Below are 18,236 nucleotides of genomic sequence, written 5' to 3' on the forward strand. Positions count from 1 at the left end.
ACAGCTGGGCCCAAGACTCTTAAGAAATGGAATGCATTTCCATTTCTTGAAACGTATAGATAGGTACGTGCATTCTTCCAGTGATAAGGAACACAGAACAACAAAAGGGCCAAGAGTCACTCGTCTACAGCTTTGCATTGACGGGGAAGGGGGCGGGGGTAGTTTGCTTTATAAACAGACTTCCCTTTACTAAGTCTGGTTTAATTCTACAGGAGAGCAACCCGGCTTTGACAAATGCTAATACAAGCCTTCCTCTGGGTGGAGAAACAAGCTACGCAGCTCGATGGAGGCGGCGACAGGCAGTCTTGGTTCGAGTGGTTGTCTGGGACACAGAAGCAGACCACCAGAGAGGCACCCAAAGCGGTACTGATCACTGCCAAGCTATCGGTTGTAAAGGAGAAGTCCCCTCTCCGTTTCTTCACCAAGCAGCGCCAGCAGTTCAGTTTCGACACTCCCGGCCAAGCCGCCCGCACCGGTCGGTTCCATCGTAACGAGGATTTTGACGGACTTGCCCTGGTGAGATGGCCCTGCCGGGAAGCCCCAGCAAAACCCCGGGGACCTGGCGTCTGCCGAAGCCGCGCAGCACCAGGGGCTCCCTTCGCAGGGCCACCAGGGTCTGAGCCCCGAGTATAGCCCTCCCTCGGGCAGCCTCAGAGCTCAGAGCCCGGGCCCACCGTGGCCACCCTGGCCTCAGTCCCTCAGGGCTGGACTGCCCCTTCCTCCCGGCGTCTCTCGCAAGAGCCGGCACCTCGTCTTCCCCTCATTCCGTGGCCTGGAGCGCATAGAAAGGCAGCTCTGGGGCTGACCGCGAGCCCCGCGCCGAGCGGGGCAGCTCCGCCAAATATCTGATGGCCCGGCCGCCGGGACTCACCACACCAAGTCGCCGAGCCGCAGACTCACAGCCGCCATCTTACCACCCAACCACCGCCAACGCACGGGCCGCCGGGAACATCAGGTCGCCCCGGCACCGCCCATTGGAGTGCGCCAGACCACGTGACGGAGGCCGGCTGTCATCGGCCACGCCGCTGTTCTGACGTCACCACGCTCGCCCAAACCTACTGGCCGACTGCGCGGCACGTGACGCGGGAGCCGCGGTCTCATCGCGCCGAAGTGCTGAGTCTCCCGGCTCCTTCCTCCTCCCTCCGGCTCGTGACAACGAAGCGCCCGCGGTGTGAGGCGGCGGCAGTGGCGGCGGCGACGGTGCAACCCGTTGAGCGCCGGAGGGAGCCGGCCTTGCAACCCGCCCCGCCCCCGGCCCCTGGACTCAGCCTTCCACTCCTTCGACTCTTCCGTTACGGCGGTTGGTTCGGCGCGGGCCCCGAGGCCATTCCCGAACCCGAGGCGCCGGTTGGCCCCGTCGCTGCGCTCAGTAGCTGTCCTGACGGACCTCGACGCGGCCTGGAAGTCCCCGTGCGCCCGAGCCTGGGGCCACGGCCCGGCGGTCTTTGCTCAACCTCTTGCAGCTCGGGAGGCCCTGGTGTCCACGCTCATCCGCTCCCGCCGCCTGGGTTCTTTGGAGCACTCTTTTCGACGGCCAGCTTTCGGAGGCAGTGTCCGAGTGTCGGGTCCCGGGTGGCAAGTTCTCCCTGGGCGTTCGGTAGCCGCCCCGCCGTTGTCTCCCGAGTTGCTTGCGGACGCCGAGTTGGCATTTCTCTGCTTCCTCCTGGGTCGGCGCGCGGCGCGGCTGACGAGGTTCCCTCGGGCGTGCCCGGCCATGGGCCGAGGCACGGGCCGACCGCCCGCCCGCCCGGAGGCATGACTCTGGAGCCGGCCGCAGCCCGGGGTCCGGGGTCGGCATGAGGACCGCCGAGGGGGGACGTCTGTGGCCCGCGTCGGCGCAGGGGACAAAGGTGCGTGTGGTGATTGGGACAGGGCTCTCAGGTTAGCCTTGTTGTGGTTTGGCACTTTAGAAGTCGTGACAACAAGAAGACAGATGTCAAGCATACTTTGGGAACCTTAAAACGGAACCATTAACTGGGAACTAACTGCAGCCACTGTTTGCCGTAACGTCCGTAGACCAGGTAGAAACAAAATTTTACAAAGCAGTCCCAATCCAAGTTACAGACTCACAAGGTGTCTTAAGTCAAAGGTTGGCTTGACTTTAGCGTCGGACTTATCTTGAGTCACAGCTTGGTTGAAAAGGTGGCGGGTCCACACGTATTTCCTGGAGGAATTGGGTTGTACCAAGGCTTTGGTTGTAAGCCAGGTTACACACACACACACACACACACGTTGCGCAGCTTGCTTTTGCTTTGGAGACCATTTTCCCTGAAGGACCATGCATTAGCTGCAGAGACTGTTATTTTGTGTTTGTGTTTTAAAGACAAACTGATTTTTAAAGTGTATTTAAGGTAATGAGAAAGTAAAATTAATCATGTTACTAATTTAAAAATTCTTAATTTTTGAGGAATTGGGGGGTATTTTAATAATAAAAATAGGATTTTTAAATCACCACTGCACTGAACATAGAGGTTTTCCAATTAAAATCAGGAACATGCAATCAACATATATTGTTGATTGTTTAATCAACCAAACAATATTGTTAAATATTATCATGGAAGTTCCAACCAATGCAATAAGACAAGAAATGAAAATAAGAAATATAATTTTTAAGCAAAGGGAAGACTAAGTTCTCATTTGTGGATGATAGGAATACCTGTTGGGGGAAAAACGATGAAGATCTTTAATATATGTAAGAATTCAGTAAAGGTGCTCTCTCTACCTGGGAGAAAAAAAGAGTCTTCAGTGAAGAGACTAATTATAATTTAGGTAGCTTTTCTGTTTGACCAATAACCAGTTTGAAAATATAATGGTTAAATTGATGTATTTACAATAATAAAAAAAAATACAATTCCTGGGAATAACTTCAAATACAAAGGAAGGTAGCATTTTCCCATAACCTCACTTGATGTTTAAGAGGGATGTTTTTGTGTACGGAATGTTAATCTTAGAATAATGTCCAACTCATTAAGTGTTTAAAAACTTAGGAATGATGCCCCATGAATATATCAATGTACACAGCTATGATTTAATAAAAAAAAAACAACTTAGCTATTTTTAAGTCTTTTAAGTTTTACTCTGCAATCTGTTTATTTACAAACCTAATGATGTTTATATAAAAACAAAATACTTCGACAAATTAAGGCACTAGTTTAACAATTAACTTATTAAATCCCTTAAACAGTTAACTCTTTTACAGAGCTTATTAAAATCTTAGATATTTTAAACTTCATTTAAAGCTTTATATTTTTGATTCTGTCAAATACTTCAAACTTCTAAAGAGTTGAATTCATAAACCTAATAGTAAAATTTTTCCAGGGATTTAAGCAACTATTGTAACTCTAATAAACATGTTAAATGTAAGATTCTTTTAAACATACAAACACTTTCAAACTTACATTTTCTTGAGCATTTCAAATTAAAATCGTTAAGTCCAACATGTCATTCTTTAACACATAGTCTGTCAGATTCTCTTTATTGTTTCGAACAATTTGGTAACATCGGCACATAATCATGATGGTATAGAATAACCGAGAATCTAACTTCTTTTTCTTTCTTTCTTTTTTTTTTGAAACACAGTCTCACTTTGTCACCCTCAGTAGAGTGCTGTGACATCTTAGCTCACAGCAGCCTCAAACTCTTGGGATCAAGCAATCCTCTTGCCTCAGCTTCCTGAGTAGCTGGGACTACAGGCTCCCGGCTATTTTTAGAGATGGGGTCTCACTCTGGCTCAGGCAGTCCACCCACCTCAGCCTCCCAAAGTGCTGGGATTACAGGTGTGAGCCACCGTACCTGGCCAGAATCTTAACTTCTGAGTGTTAATATACTAAAGGGTTGATTTACTTTATCTTCTAGTTCTCTTTCTATACCTTGTTAGGCTTTCAAAGTCACTTATGCAATTGAAAAGGAGCAGTATTACCATTTAGGTGGATTTAAGTGTGGTCTCTAAAACTTGGACTGAGGTAAAGTTTTCAATTACTGCCTAGACATGAATGCTAGTATCTGATTGCCACTTTCAGGACGCCTACATCCCTTGGTTAACTTGTTGATTCCCAACTTGTTGATTCCCTTCTTTTAGTGAGACTGTGTCTGCTCTATCAGGGTGGACCTGTAAACCTCCAGCTGGGAATTATTTCACAACCCAGTGTATCACAGTGTCCTGAGGGCCTTTTTTTTTTTTTTTCCTGTTTTTTGGCCGAGGCTGGGTTTGAACCTGCCACCTCTGCATATGGGGCCGGCACCCTACTCCTTTGAGCCACAGGCGCCGCCCTTTTTTTTTTTTTTTTTGTGAATCTCTCAACATCTTGGTGCATATTGGTAGATGGTCTTTTGCACTGCAAGCCTGTTGTACTATAATCACTTTGCTGCTTGATTAGAATTATTTTAACTTTTCATTTTTAGATGTTTTGTTCCCTTATCTGGTGTCATAGATTGAAATTTTATGGTCATAATGGGAAGAATGCATATTGGATATATACAAACACATCTACATATATATGAATGTATACATGTAAATTTTCCTGATTTATTGGCACTCAAAATGGAGTGAGCTTTTTTGGGGAACCTGCCAGCATAAACAGGGTAGGATAACCATGTATTATTTAAAAAGGAATAATAAAGGTAAACTTTTAATTTGAGATATTAAAATATACTATAAAACTTTTCAAAACAGTACAGTACTGGTTGAAGAATTTCTAAATAGTAAATTAATATAACATTTGGATTTCAGAAATAGACTTTGGATATCCTGCGATGTTGCTGTATAATGTATGCCAAATCAGCAGGTGAAAAGATTTTTTAGTAATTGCTGGAAAAGATCAAATTAGAGCCTTTCCTCACATCTTATAGCTTAGTAAATTCATCTGGGGTTAAAGAGTTAATTGTGAAAACTATCTATGAAAGACCATGTAGGTAAATTCTTCTGTAAGACTTGATTGGAGAAGAGCATTGTGGGCATAAAAGAAATGAGAGGAGATATCAGCACCAGTGAGTAGGGCGCCAGCCCCATATAACAAGGGTGGTGGGTTTGAACCCGGCTCCAGCCAAACTGCAACAACAAAAAAAAAATAGCTGGGCGTTGTAGCGGGAGCCTGTAGTCCCAGCTACTCTGGGAGGCAAGAGAATCGCCTAAGCCCAAGAGCTGGAGGTTGCTGTGAACTGTAATGCAAGAGCACACTACAGAGGGTGACAAAAATGAGACTCTGTCTCTTAAAAAAAAGTTAACATTCTTTTGTCATACCTCATTCTAGGCAAAGTTAAATACAAAATAGCAAAACAGGAAAAAGGACTTATAAGAGATGTATGACAGACATCATACATTTATAATATATACTATAACCCATATACAGGTCTTTTGCAGTGCAAAAGTTCATGTGCAATTTTAGATTGCATACGATTTTAAATTGTACATGAACTTTATGGTCACTCCGTATAATATCAATAGTCCTTATAAATCAATAAGAAGGTTACAATATATTCAACCATTCTCTGATTGCTGAGCATTCAGGTAGCTTCTATCATTTTTCTTCCACAAACAAGGCTATAATGAGTATCCTTATTGGTATGGTAGAAAGTTCACACTAGAATGTTAGGGCAGCCGGGCATGGTGGCTCACACCTGTAATCCCAGCACTTGGGAGGCCAAAGCCGGTGGATCACCTGATCTTAGGAGTTCGAGATTAGAATGTTAGGGTACCAGCCACATAAACTGGGGTTGGCAGGTTTGAACCTGGCCCAGGCCTGCCAAACAACAATGACAACTACAGCAAAAAAATAGCTGGGCATTGTGGTGGGCACCTGTAGTCACAGCTACTTGGGAGGCTGAGGCAAGAGAATCACTTAAGTCCAAGAGTTAGAGGTTGCTTCCGAGGGTGAGAAAGTGAGACTCTGTCTCAACCCTCCCCCCCCCCAAATTACACGTGAAGCACACACAAAATAATGTATATATAGCATGTATTAGCATGTTTATATCTGTAAATATTTGGAATTCAAAATCTATTCTGACTATTCTCAAGTGACTTTGAAGGTCTTTGGCATGTGATAATTCGTTACTTTGCCAAGGCCTGTGTTTGGTGGTGAGGGACAGGCCCTCAGGGAGCTTGTAACTTTGTTAGGAAGTGAACCTAACCACACCCCTCCTGAGCTATTGGTTTTTTACTATCTCAGGGGTGGCAGTATCTTCTGTTAAGGATAAAAGCTTTGTCTTTGTGAAAATTGGCTCCAAGTGAAAGTAAACTAGTAATAAAAATAAAGAAGTCTTCAGAAAGATTATTCTCAGCCAAAGAAAAAGCATTGGCTAAATTAAGCAGAAAATAATTAAATTCTTTAGTGGTCTTTGCAATTTTGAGGATTCTTTTTTATTTTTATATTTTAAAATTTGTGTTTATTTTTGAGACAGTCTCATTCTGTCACCCAGGACAGTGGTGTCATCTTAGCTCATTGCAATCTCAATCTCCTGGGTTAGAGGCAATCCTCCTGCCTCAGCCTCCAGCTGGTACTTTAGGCACCTGCCATATCTACCAGCTAATTTTTGTTTTTAGTAGAGACAGGGTCTTGCTATTGCTCAGGCTGATTTTGAACTCCTGACTACTCCCACCTTGACTTCCCAAAGTATTAGGATTATAGGCTACTGCAGAAATCTGATTTGAAGATTCTTTGTCTTCTTTTTTTTTTTTTTTTTGGAGATAGAGACGAAGTCCCACTGTCTTGCCCTCGGTAGGCTGCCATGGCATCATAGCTCACAGCAACCCCAAACTTTTGGGACCAAGCCATCCTCTTGCCTCAGCCTTCCAGTAGCTGGGATTATGGGTGCCCACCACAACACCTGGCTATTTTTAGAGGTGGGGTTTCACTCTTGCTCAAGCTGGTCTCAAACTCCTGACCTTGAGTGATCCATCTGCCTTGGCCTCCAAGAGTGCTAGGATTACAGGTGTGAGCCACTGGGCTCAGACTGATTTTGAGGATTTTTAAGGCTCTGTCAGCATGGGTTCTCTGAGGTCAAAGATCTAGTATAGATGCATAGAAAAAAAGACTGGAAGGAAGTATGACTTACGATGATATTTGGGGTGATTTTTGTACTTGGTGAAAACATTTAGGGATGAATGTTATTCAAGTAGAAAAAAAGCAATAAATAGTAATTTAACAATGGATTTTTTTTTTTGAGACAGAGTCTCACTATGTCACCCTTGGTAGAGTGCTGTGGCGTCACAGCTTACAGCAACCTCAAACTCTTGGGCTTAAGTGATTCTCTTGCCTCAACCTCCCAAGTAGCTCGGACTACAGGCACCTGCCACAGTGCCCAGCTATTTTTGTTGTTGTTGTTGTGGCAATTGTCATTGTTTAGCTGGTCCAGGTTGGGTTCGAACCTGTCAGTCTGGGTGTATGTGGCCAGCGCCCTCCCCACTGAGCTACAGGTGCTGCCCATGGATTCTTTTTGACAATGAAATTCTTATATGCTTAATTCTGAACTTTTTGGTAAAATGGGATTTGAGAAGAGAAAAACTTAAATTCTGTATAATTAGACAAGGATATTATTATTTTTATCATCTTTCTTTGACTTGGCCCTTCTTTTCATTGTTAACAGAAGCCATGCAGTGACACCTGCTAAGACTTGTTGGTAGCCATGTCGGAGCCCCACAGGGTCCAGTTCACCTCTCTCCCAGGTTCTTTGAATCCTGCATTTTTGAAGAAGTCCCGGAAAGAAGAGGTTGGGGGATCAGAACAGCATCAGGACTGTGAGCCGGCTGCAGCAGCTGTTCGAATTACACTCACCCTCTTTGAACCCGATCATAAACGCTGCCCAGAATTCTTCTACCCAGAGCTGGTGAAGAATATACGAGGGAAGGTGAAAGGCCTTCCACCCGGAGATAAGGTATACTTCAGTGTCCCCAGAGTTACTTTGCAGACCTAATGTACAAGTGTCAGCATGTACACATGGGACTTCTGTAGTGGGGTTAGTAAGGCTTTGCCCCCAAATCATATCACTCACTCAAGGGAAGCACCTGGTTTCCTAGTCTTGCCTCTGTACATGAAGAGGGAGAATTTTTTCTAGAACAATGCATTCTCCAAATTTATACCAGAAAAAAATGTATGGTACATGTAAAGCTAATTAGAATTATGGCTGATTGGTGTAAATTAAAAGCCAATAAATTTTTCCTGCCAAGGTTATAAATATTATGTATAAATGAAACCAGTCCCTCACTGTTCCAGTGTTGGAATTCCATGCTAGACATTTTCCTTTTCTAAGGGAATCTTGCTCTCTGCCTAGTGTATTGCCAGACAAAGAAAAGACAGACTGTTCATGTCTTCTAAACCAGTGTTTTTTGACCCTTTTTTTTTTTTAATCTCATAACATGCTTGAACCCCCATGGTTAAACTCCTGCAGCACTTAAATTATATTGGTCAAAAAAACACTTAAATTGGTCAAAAAAAAAAAAAATAAGAGTGAGGCCATGTGCGGTGGCTCTTGCCTGTAATCCTAGCACTCTGGGAGGCTGAGGCAGATGGATTGCTTGAGCTCAGGAGTTTGAGACCAGCCTGAACAAGAACAAGACCCCATCTCTACTAAAAATAGAAAAACTAGGTGGGTGTTGTGGCAGGTGCCTGTAGTCCTAGCTACTTGGGTGGTTGGGGCAAGAGGATTGCTTCAGCCCAAGGGTTTGAGGTTGCTGTGAGCTGTGAAGACACCACAGAACTCTACCCAGGGTGACTGAGTGAGACTCTGTCTCAAAAAAAAGAGTAAAAGAATATACTTAGGGCGACGCCTGTGGCTCAGTGAGTAGGGCGCCGGCCCCATATGCCGAGGGTGGTGGGTTCAAACCCAGCCCCGGCCAAACTGCAACAAAAAAATAGCCGGGCGTTGTGGCGGGGACCTGTAGTCCCAGCTGCTTGGGAGGCTGAGGCAAGAGAATTGCGTAAGCCCAAGAGTTAGAGGTTGCTGTGAGCTGTGTGACGCCATGGCACTCTACCCGAGGGTGGTATAGTGAGACTCTGTCTCTACAAAAAAAAAAAAAAAAAAAGAATATACTTAGCTGTGCTTTGAACTTCTTTTGAATATAATTTAATAAATGATTTCAAAAAATTTTCATGGCAAACCAGTATGCTATACCAGTTGAAAAAAAATCACTGTTCTAAACAGTAATTAATATTCTGGATAGTTCCTTTACCTGGATAGGTAGAAATCTTTCTGCCTTTTTTTTTTTTTTTTTTTGAGACAGAGTCTCACTGTCTCGCCCTGGGTAGAGTACTGTGGCATCACAGCTCACAGCAACCTCCAACTCTTGAGCTTAAGCAATTCTCTTGTCTCAGCCTTCCAGGTAGCTGGGACTATAGGTGCTCGCCACATGCCTGGCTATTTTCTTGTTGCAGTTGTCATTGTTTAGCTGGCCTGGACTGGGTTCAAACCTGCCAACCTTTGGTGTATGTGGTTGGCACCGTAACCACTGTGTTACAGGTGCTGAGTCTCTTTCTTTCTGCCTTTTTAAAAAAGATTTACTTTGTTTTTTGCCAGAATTATGTTTGTAGCCTTGGGGTGTTTGAAAAATCAGTTTGATTTTCTTTTTTTTTTTTTGCAGTTTTTGGCCAGGACTGGGTTTGAACCTGCCACCTCCAGCATCTGGGGCCGGCGCCCTATTCCTTTGAGCCATAGGTGCTGCCCAAATCAGTTTGATTTTTAAAGTGTTTTTTTTGTTGTTGTTGTTGTTGGTTTGTTTTGTTTTTGAGACAGAGTCTGACTTTGTTGTCCAAGTTAGAGTGCAGTGGTGTCATTATAGGCAATGAATCAAATTTTGCTGAGTTACATGAATGTAACTTTTACTTTCTTAAATTTTTAAGTAGGATAAACACTGATGAGATGGAAACATGTAGCCTACCTTTTTCTGAAAAACAGTTTTTATTGTGCAGCACATGTGTTGAATCGTCAGCAAAGGTTCTGTGAATAGGAGTGTGGGACTATTTTGTGATTATTTTTTGTGGAATGGTCTCTTTACAGAAGAAAGATCTCTCAGATCCTTTCAATGACGAAGAAAAGGAAAGACACAAAGTGGAGGTTCTTGCCCGGAAATTTGAAGAAAAATATGTAAGATTTCTCTTTTGGGCAATAAAACCTCATTGGGTGGGAGAGGTTTCTAAACATTTCCATATTCATTTAGTGGATTATCATGTTATCAGCACTGATGTGTAAATAAGTTTAGAGGTTGGAGAGAACACAATGCAGTTATTAAAAACATGAAGGTACAGGAAAAGAATGTAGAGCTAGTGTGTAGCGTTACCCAGACAAATGAACAAGAAGCGCCTGTTACCCACTTTGGAGGAAATGTTTTGGTATAAAGCATAACAGGCCATTTTATGCAGATATCATCTGTCTTGTGTTGAAAGGTCTTTAGGGAAGGAGTATGGGGAGAGGGATGTGTGTGAAAGAGACTCTTGCAGTGTGTTATCAGCTTTAGTCAGTAGCTGATGAACGTCAAGGCAACAATTCTGTATATTTATCAGAAAAGTATATATTCTAATGCTTTTAAATTTTAGGGTGGAAAGAAACATAGGAAAGACCGAATACAGGACTTGATTGATATGGGGTATGGTTATGATGAATCTGATTCCTTCATCGATAACTCTGAGGCGGTAAGTAGTTAATGAAAATGTGATATCAGGGCTGGGCATGGTAGCTCACACCTGTGATCCTAGCATTATGGGAGGCCGAGACAGGTAGATTGCTTGAGCTGAGAAGTTTGAGACTAGCCTGAGCAAGAGCAAGACCCCATCTCTACAAAAACTAGAAACTAGCTGGGCATTGTGGCAGACCCCTATACTCTCAGTTACTTCAGAGGCTGAGGCAAGAGTATCTCTTGAGGGCGGCGCCTGTGGCTCAGTCGGTAGGGCGCTGGCCCCATATACCGAGGGTGGCGGGTTCAAACCCGGCCCCGGCCAAACTGCAACCAAAAAATAGCCGGGTGTTGTGGCGGGCGCCTGTAGTCCCAGCTACTCGGAAGGCTGAGCCAAGAGAATCGCTTAAGCCCAGGAGTTGGAGGTTGCTGTGAGCTGTGTGAGGCCACGGCACTCTACCGAGGGCCATAAAGCGAGACTGTCTCTACAAAAAAATAAAAAATAAAAAGGAGTATCTCTTGAGCTTAAGAGTTTGAGGTTGCTGTAGGCTGTGACACCACAACACTACCCAGGGTGACAGAGTGAGAATCTGTCTCAAAAAAAAAAAGCCGGGCAGCGGCTATGGTTCAGGGAGTAGGGCGCAAGCCCCATATACCCTCTCAGATTCAAACCCGGCCCCACCAAACAGCAACAACAACAACAAAAAAACAGCCCGGCGTTGTGGCGGGTGCCTGTAGTCCCAGCTATTCCGGAGACTGAGGCAAGAGAATCGCCTAAGCCCAGGAGTTGGAGGTTGCTGTGAGCTGTGACCCCACAGCACTCTACTGAGGGCGATAAATGAGATTCTGTTTCTACAAAAAAAAAAAAAGTGATAGCAGAATCACCATCTTAGCTCCAATAGCTAAGGTAAGGGCCTGGAAGGAGGTGGCAGGGTTGGAATGGGCTTGCCCTTTTTCTAGCTTGAGGCAGTCGAAGCATTGATGAGATAGGAAAATGATGTTCCTGATATGAGCATTAGTTCCTTCAACTGAAAATGATAACCAGATCTGTCTAAAACACTCATACTTGGACATTCATGATTGACCAGAAGGATGGCTTTAGCCTGCTCTTGGAAGTGAGACCAAGAAACATAGTCACATCTCTCGGTTGAGACCCACTTTGCACCTTTGGGCTATACAGTCAGAACTTGGAGCTGACAGTTTGTTTCCCCTCTTCAGTATGATGAGCTTGTTCCTGCTTCTTTGACTACAAAATATGGAGGATTTTACATTAACTCGGGAACCCTGCAGTTTAGACAAGCATCTGAATCTGAGGATGACTTCATTAAAGAAAAGAAGAAAAAATCTCCAAAGGTTAGAACATGCTTTTGGATTTCAGAAATGCTTTTTGCCATGACCATATCAGATCAGTAGGTGACTCGCCAGAATGTGACCATTTAGGAATGGCTCAGGAGGCTGGTGGAAAGGCAGAGCTGTGCCAGGTTGATGGTTCACCTCTTACACATGTGCCATGACAAGACATGACTGTGAGGGGCTTTGTTCAGCTATTGGTCATAGTTTCCATATCGTGTGACTTCTCAGCAGGGGTCATTTCTTGAGGTTGTCATAGGGTAGGACAAGAGCAGTCAAGGGTGTGGAGTAAGGGATTGTTCACCATCCTTGCTCACCTCTTCTGTGGACATGTAGAGGACTTCAGTTCCCAGGACTGTCATCCTACCGGTTAGTCTTAAGATGAATATATTTTAAAATTTGACTGAGTGTAATGGCTCTTGCCTGTAATCCTAGCACTCTGATAGACCAAGGTGGGAGAATCTCTTGAGTTCAGGAGTTTCAGGCCATCCTGAGCAAGAGTGAGACCCCTTCCATCTGTACTGAAAATAGAAAAATTAGCCAGGTATTGTGGCAGGTGCTTGTAGTCCCAGCTACTCAAGAGACTAAGGCAGGGAAATTGCTTGAGCCCAGGCATTTGAGGTTGCCGTGAGGTAGGCTGATGCCTTGGCACTTTAACCTGGGCAATAAAGTGAGACTTTGCCTCAAAAAAAAAAAAAAAAAATCTGTCTATCTCTGGCTGTGTGTTTAAAAGAAGAGGTAGGGCCCACATATAGCTTATTTTGAACTGGAAGGTTTTCAGGCTCCAGGATGGCCACTGTTGTCTCAGCCTCAGGTGTTTCTAGGAAATACTGTCAGAGGGAATGCTGTGGGTTTGTGGTCCAGGGACTGATCTGAGAGCTTTTGTTTAGACAAGTCTCAAGATGTGCCCAGGGCGGAGCAAGGCCAGTGCTGTGTAGTAAGTGCACTTGCTCCCTGAGTTAGGGAGCTGTGTAACTGTGCCTTGTCTTTAATTCTCAGAAGCGGAAGTTGAAGGAAGGTGGTGAGAAGATAAAGAAGAAGAAAAAAGATGACACTTATGACAAGGAGAAGAAATCGAAAAAGTCCAAGTTTTCCAAAGCCGGGTGAGAGGCAGCAGCTTCTTTGCTAGGATAACATCTGAACTGTTAGGGCAGGACACCTGGGAGCTGACTCACCTCCTCCCCACAGCTTCAGAAGAGGCGGCAGGCCTGGCCTTCCTGGGCTCCTCATACCTTTCGCAGTGCCATTCCGGGCATTGATGCTCACCTCTCTGTGTGTCATATAGTTCCACTGTCAGTGTTGGCAGCTATTTCTGTCACTGTGTGACTGCTGATATTTCTTGTTCTCTTGGGCACTCCTCTCTTTGCCCTAGTTCTCCTCTTGTCTCTGCTGTTTTTCCCTTTGTCTTCTGTGGTCATGCTTCCTTCTCACTTGGTCTCACCCCCAGCTGCTCTTCAAGTTGCTGCTGTTCTCTGCTGCTCCTGCTTTCTCTTAAATACTTCTCTTGCTTCCCCCAACTCCCCTTTTGCAACCTTTTATTTCAGCCTGGCAGTGGTTTCTAAAAACCCATCGGAAAATTAGCATTATGTGACACTGGTTTGCTAACCTGAATTAACTCTCAAGCTTTGGTCTCAAGCAAGAACGAGCTCCATATGCCAAGAGGAGGGAGGAGTGATAACAGGGTGGACTGTGACTGAGGCTCTCCTGGAGACCATTGCCCTGGGATGGGTGAAGGCCTCTTGAATTTCCCTTTGGAGGTGTCCTGCAGCCTGAGTAACAAGTTTCCCTCTTGCTTGCAGCTTCACAGCCCTCAATGCCAGTAAGGAGAAGAAGAAAAAGAAGTATTCTGGGGCTTTAAGCGTTAAAGAGATGCTAAAGAAATTTCAGAAGGAGAAAGAGGCTCAGAAAAAAAGGGAGGAAGAGCATAAGCCTATAGTGGTCTCATCGGTGGAAGCTCAAGGCCTGCGGGAATTGGAGGGTACCTCTGACCCTTTGCTCTCACTCTTCGGCTCCACATCTGACAATGATTTGCTCCAGGCAGCCACAGCCATGGACTCACTGACTGATTTGGACTTGGAGCAGCTGCTTAGTGAGTCTCCAGAAGGCAGCCCCTTCCGTGATATGGATGATGGAAGCGATTCCCTTGGGGTGGGATTGGACCAGGAATTCAGGCAGCCCTCATCTCTCCCCGAAGGCCTGCCAGCACCCTTGGAGAGGCGCGTTAAGGAACTGACTCAGGTATGGTTGACACAATGTGGCTGGGCTTTCCTGGAAGTGATTCGGGCAGATTGACGTTGGTTCTGCACCGTGTGAAGCTTGATGCCCAGAGAAACCTTTAGTGAGTTGGCACTTAAAATATTCACTTTTTCCAACCTCTCTTCTCATCCTGAGTGAAGAAACAGTGTAAGCTTTGCCCATCAGGCATCATTTTTAGGCCTTTCTTGGTTTCTTCATTTCTGGAAAATTGACTTTCTTCCAGGACAATTTTTCTATTTTCTGCCTGTCAGTTTCTTTTCCACATAGTATCTTATCTTTTGTGCACTAGACTGACATTGATGTTGGCAGCAGGCAGCTGAGTCAGAGATTCATGTTCTTCGTATTCTTTTGAACAGTGGTTCTCAACCTTCCTAATGCTGCAGCCCTTTAAGACAGTTCCTGTAGGTCTCAACCCACAAGTTTAGAACAGCTGATTTTGAAGATTTTGAAAACTGACAAAAGTTGGCAAGCATGTAAGTCACACTTTAGGGTATGCTTTGTTGCCACTCGGTTTCAGTTGCTCCCTTGTATCATGTGTCATCAGTATTGCTCAGTGATTACAGGAGTACCTAAATTGTGATCAATGAAAAGGAGCTCAACTTTGAATGCTATCTGTGCCTCTTTAAAAAACGACAGTAACAACCCTTAGCACGTAGCAGCTATTGCTGCTGTTCTCTCCAATGCTTGGGTATTGATCCCTAAGTGCTAAGAACTGTTGATTCAGGAATACATTTTTTTTTTTTTTTTTTTTTTTGAGACAGAGTCTCACTTTGTTGCCTTCGATAGAGTGCTGTGACGTCACAGCTCACAGCAGCCTCCAGCTCTTGGGCTTAGGTAATTCTCTTGCCTCAGCCTCCCAAGTAGCTGGGACTACAGGCACCTGCTACAACGCCTGGCTATTTTTTGTTGCAGTTTGGCTGGGGTGAACCTGCCACCCTCAGTATGTGGAGCCAGCACCCTCCTCACTGAGCCACATGTGCTGCTCCAGGAATACATTTCTAACTATAACCCACACATGGATTGTTAGTTCTGATGACATTTACCTTTCAGTTAAAATAACATTTTACCCTAAGCATCACAACTTGTAATGCAGCTCCATAGCATTTATACTCTATAGCTATGGATTTTAAACCAGTGATTCTCATATCATTTCAGAATCACTGTTACCTATGATATCCCTTATGTCTTAGGGCAGGGAAAAATGTCAATTGGTTCAATAAATGATTTTCTCATTTCTAAAAAAAATACCTGAACACAACATACAAAGCAAATCATATATCTTATTCACATTTTTAGTTTATCTTTGTTAGCTCCTGGGCAGTGTTGGACATACAAATATTCTATTTGAATGTAATGATTTAAATAAATTGTGCCGTGTCAGGGATTCTGAGTATATCTTAATATGACACTGAATTGGGGAGTTGACTCTGAACTTGGCATATTTGAGTCTGCTGCCCTATGCTTGCTCTCAGAATTTATGTTAAAAACATTTCTGGTTGTTCTCTTCAATCCTCTGCTTTGTAATCAAATTGTTTTATAGCTTCTGAAATCTTGTTAAATGATTTAAGTAAGGTTTATATGACAATACCTAGTCATTTTTTAGAGAAAAGTCAAAGCAGATTTTTAGATGTGTCCCCATACCGACCATTGCTTGTGTTTTAGTCTGATTACTGAAACTCATTATTTCATTTGCTTGGTAAAGATAGGGGCAAATTTAGTGGAAATGAAAGGATACAACCTGAAACAGTGCAAGAAAGCCGCACTGAATGGACACCTGGTTTGGTAAGCTCTCCCTCCTCAGTGGTTGCCAAGTGCCAGTTAGCTCTTGGGCATGACAATGGCAGGGTTCTGGTTCCCATCAACAAGTGGTGACCAGAAGAGGCTGCTGTTCTGGCTTTGAAAGTACAGTGTTCAAGTATGAAGTTAATACTTTAGTCTTTACCTTGCTTTTCTATAACAGCAGTAAGAAGCTTTGAAAAATGGGTGGGAGGCGTATGGGATTGATTCTCCCAACAATCTATTTGCATATTCCTTTCTAGCCTCTGTGTGTATGTTTTTATGCAGTTGTAATTATAGTTGTGAATAATTGTCTCCTTTTTTCACGTAATAAATATTATTATCAAGCCCTCATTATTTCTTTTTTTTTTTTGTAGAGACAGAGTGTCACTTTATGGCCCTCGGGTAGAGTGCCATGGCATTACACAGCTCACAGCAACCTCCAACTCCTGGGCTTAAGTGATTCTCTTGCCTCAGCCTCCCGAGTAGCTGGGACTACAGGTGCCTGCCACAACACCCAGCTATTTTTTGGTTGCAGTTCAGCCGGGGCCGGGTTTGAACCCGTCACCCTCGGTATATGGGGCCGGCGCCCTACTGACTGAGCCACAGGCGTCGCCCTCCCTCATTATTTGTAATGGTTGCATTAAAAAGCCTTATTTTAGAAAGTTATTTTATGCTACTCCAAAGCGTCTCCAGGTACTCTGTCCCTACCATGGCCTTGCACTTGGAGCACTCAGTGCCCCCTGCCTGTGTGCATGAGTGGTCTGAACCCCAAAACCCTGTTGAGAATCTGCTGGGAAAGATGGTCTTCCCAGGGAAAGAATGCATTTGTATGTAAAAATTGCATTTAATTCTAAAAGCCACATGTGGATATTTGGGACCTTGATAAGGAGCCCCATTCTAGATCTTAAAATAGACATTGCACTTTTATAATTTAAATTAAACTTGATGTATTTAACTATAACATTAGCAGTGTTATGTGTTTTTCACTTTGTTTTTACTCCCCTTATTTTTTTGTTTTATTCCATTTATGGTAAGATTGGTTAGATTTTAAATCTTGGCCTAAATATATGTATCAATTTCCATTGCTGTCTAGAAAACTACGCTAAGACTTTGTCTTAACATAGTGATTGATTTCTCCTGACCTCGGTTTGCTGGGTAGTTCCTCTTCTGATCCTATCTGGGCTCACACTTGCAGCTGCATCCAGCTGGCAAGTTGGCCAGGTTCTGGTGTGCCTTCTCTCTTTGGTCCATCATCCTGATCTTCTTCAAGGCATGGTGGTTTCAGGGCAACATCTCAAGAGGGTAACATTGGAAGCCACAAGGCCCTTGAGATCTAGCCTTACAGATTGTGTGTATCATATCACTTCTACTACACTCTTGGTCAAAATAAGTCATAAGAGCAGTCCAGGTCCAAAGGATTGGGGAACCAGAGTGCACCTCTCTGGGTCAGAGGAATTTCTTCACAGGAGTAATCTGTGTTCCTCTTTTGCAATCTGCGCTGTACATAGCAGATTCTAAACCCATGTGTATTGAACTTTTCTTTGTGGGAAGCAAAAATTAGATTTATCTTCTAACTAAATAATAGTATTTCTTAGAACTTTAAAAAATATCTTTGAAGACATATGTATGTCAGAGAGGTCCTCCAAGAGGGACGCCTTGGTGGATACCCATGCTGTGTTTACTGTTTTCTTCTCTCATTAGCTGATCTTTCATTTCTTACTCACTTGTACTGTACATTTTTGTGAGCCTCGGGGAATCCAGCAGTTTGATGGCCTTACCTGTCTTCACTTAACGTGCATTGACTGCATCTTTTGTCTTAGTTATTAGAAAATATAGATACGGAGAAAACTCAGGTTTGATGGCCCTTCAGATTACTGTCTTGAGATAGTTTGGCAGTTACTCAGCCTGGGCCATACAGATGACCCAGGCTTATTTTGGTCCTCTTCGGTCAGGCATAAAACAGGGATGATGCTAAGAACAGAAATGAAACAGATACCCTATGCCACCTTCTCCTCTACTTTGCTCCCCTGTAGAGTTAGAACTCCTGCATCACAAGAAATGCAGGGAGAGATGGATCCAAAGAGAATAAGGTAGGGTGGAAAAAAACCCAAAACTTAACTTGATTTTTTTTTTTTTTTTTTTTTTGTAGAGACAGAGTCTCACTGTACTGCCCTTGGGTAGAGTGCCGTGGCGTCACACGGCTCACAGCAACCTCTAACTCCTGGGCTTAAGCGATTCTCTTGCCTCAGCC

At 44.1% G+C, this 18,236-nt stretch overlaps 2 protein-coding genes across 11 annotated transcripts in view; one reads left to right on the plus strand and one right to left on the minus strand.

Moving 5' to 3' along the window:
* The window catches only part of GLYR1 (glyoxylate reductase 1 homolog), a 41,009-nt gene extending 39,982 nt beyond the window's left edge, over positions 1 to 1,027 (minus strand). For 4 of the 6 annotated variants that reach the window (XM_053557359.1, XM_053557358.1, XM_053557356.1 and 1 more), the window contains exon 1: positions 872 to 1,027. In XM_053557359.1, coding sequence (XP_053413334.1) covers positions 872 to 909 — 38 coding nt within the window. In that variant the 5' untranslated portion in view covers positions 910 to 1,027. The remainder of the gene's footprint in view (positions 1 to 871) is intronic. The other 2 variants (XM_053557362.1, XM_053557361.1) reach the window with 2 other exon arrangements.
* A 687-nt stretch (positions 1,028 to 1,714) lies between these two features.
* Positions 1,715 to 18,236, plus strand: part of UBN1 (ubinuclein 1) — a 37,107-nt gene continuing 20,585 nt past the window's right edge. For 4 of the 5 annotated variants that reach the window (XM_053557350.1, XM_053557353.1, XM_053557352.1 and 1 more), the window contains exons 1-7: positions 1,715 to 1,850; positions 7,582 to 7,869; positions 9,988 to 10,074; positions 10,524 to 10,619; positions 11,819 to 11,953; positions 12,950 to 13,053; positions 13,750 to 14,188. In XM_053557350.1, coding sequence (XP_053413325.1) covers positions 7,621 to 7,869; positions 9,988 to 10,074; positions 10,524 to 10,619; positions 11,819 to 11,953; positions 12,950 to 13,053; positions 13,750 to 14,188 — 1,110 coding nt within the window. In that variant the 5' untranslated portion in view covers positions 1,715 to 1,850; positions 7,582 to 7,620. Of the gene's footprint in view, positions 1,851 to 1,885; positions 2,022 to 7,581; positions 7,870 to 9,987; positions 10,075 to 10,523; positions 10,620 to 11,818; positions 11,954 to 12,949; positions 13,054 to 13,749; positions 14,189 to 18,236 lie in introns of those variants that run through there. The other variant, XM_053557351.1, reaches the window with a different exon arrangement.

Source organism: Nycticebus coucang, chromosome 12 (genome assembly GCF_027406575.1).
Source record: "Nycticebus coucang isolate mNycCou1 chromosome 12, mNycCou1.pri, whole genome shotgun sequence".
NCBI classification, from domain to species: Eukaryota; Metazoa; Chordata; class Mammalia; order Primates; family Lorisidae; genus Nycticebus; species Nycticebus coucang.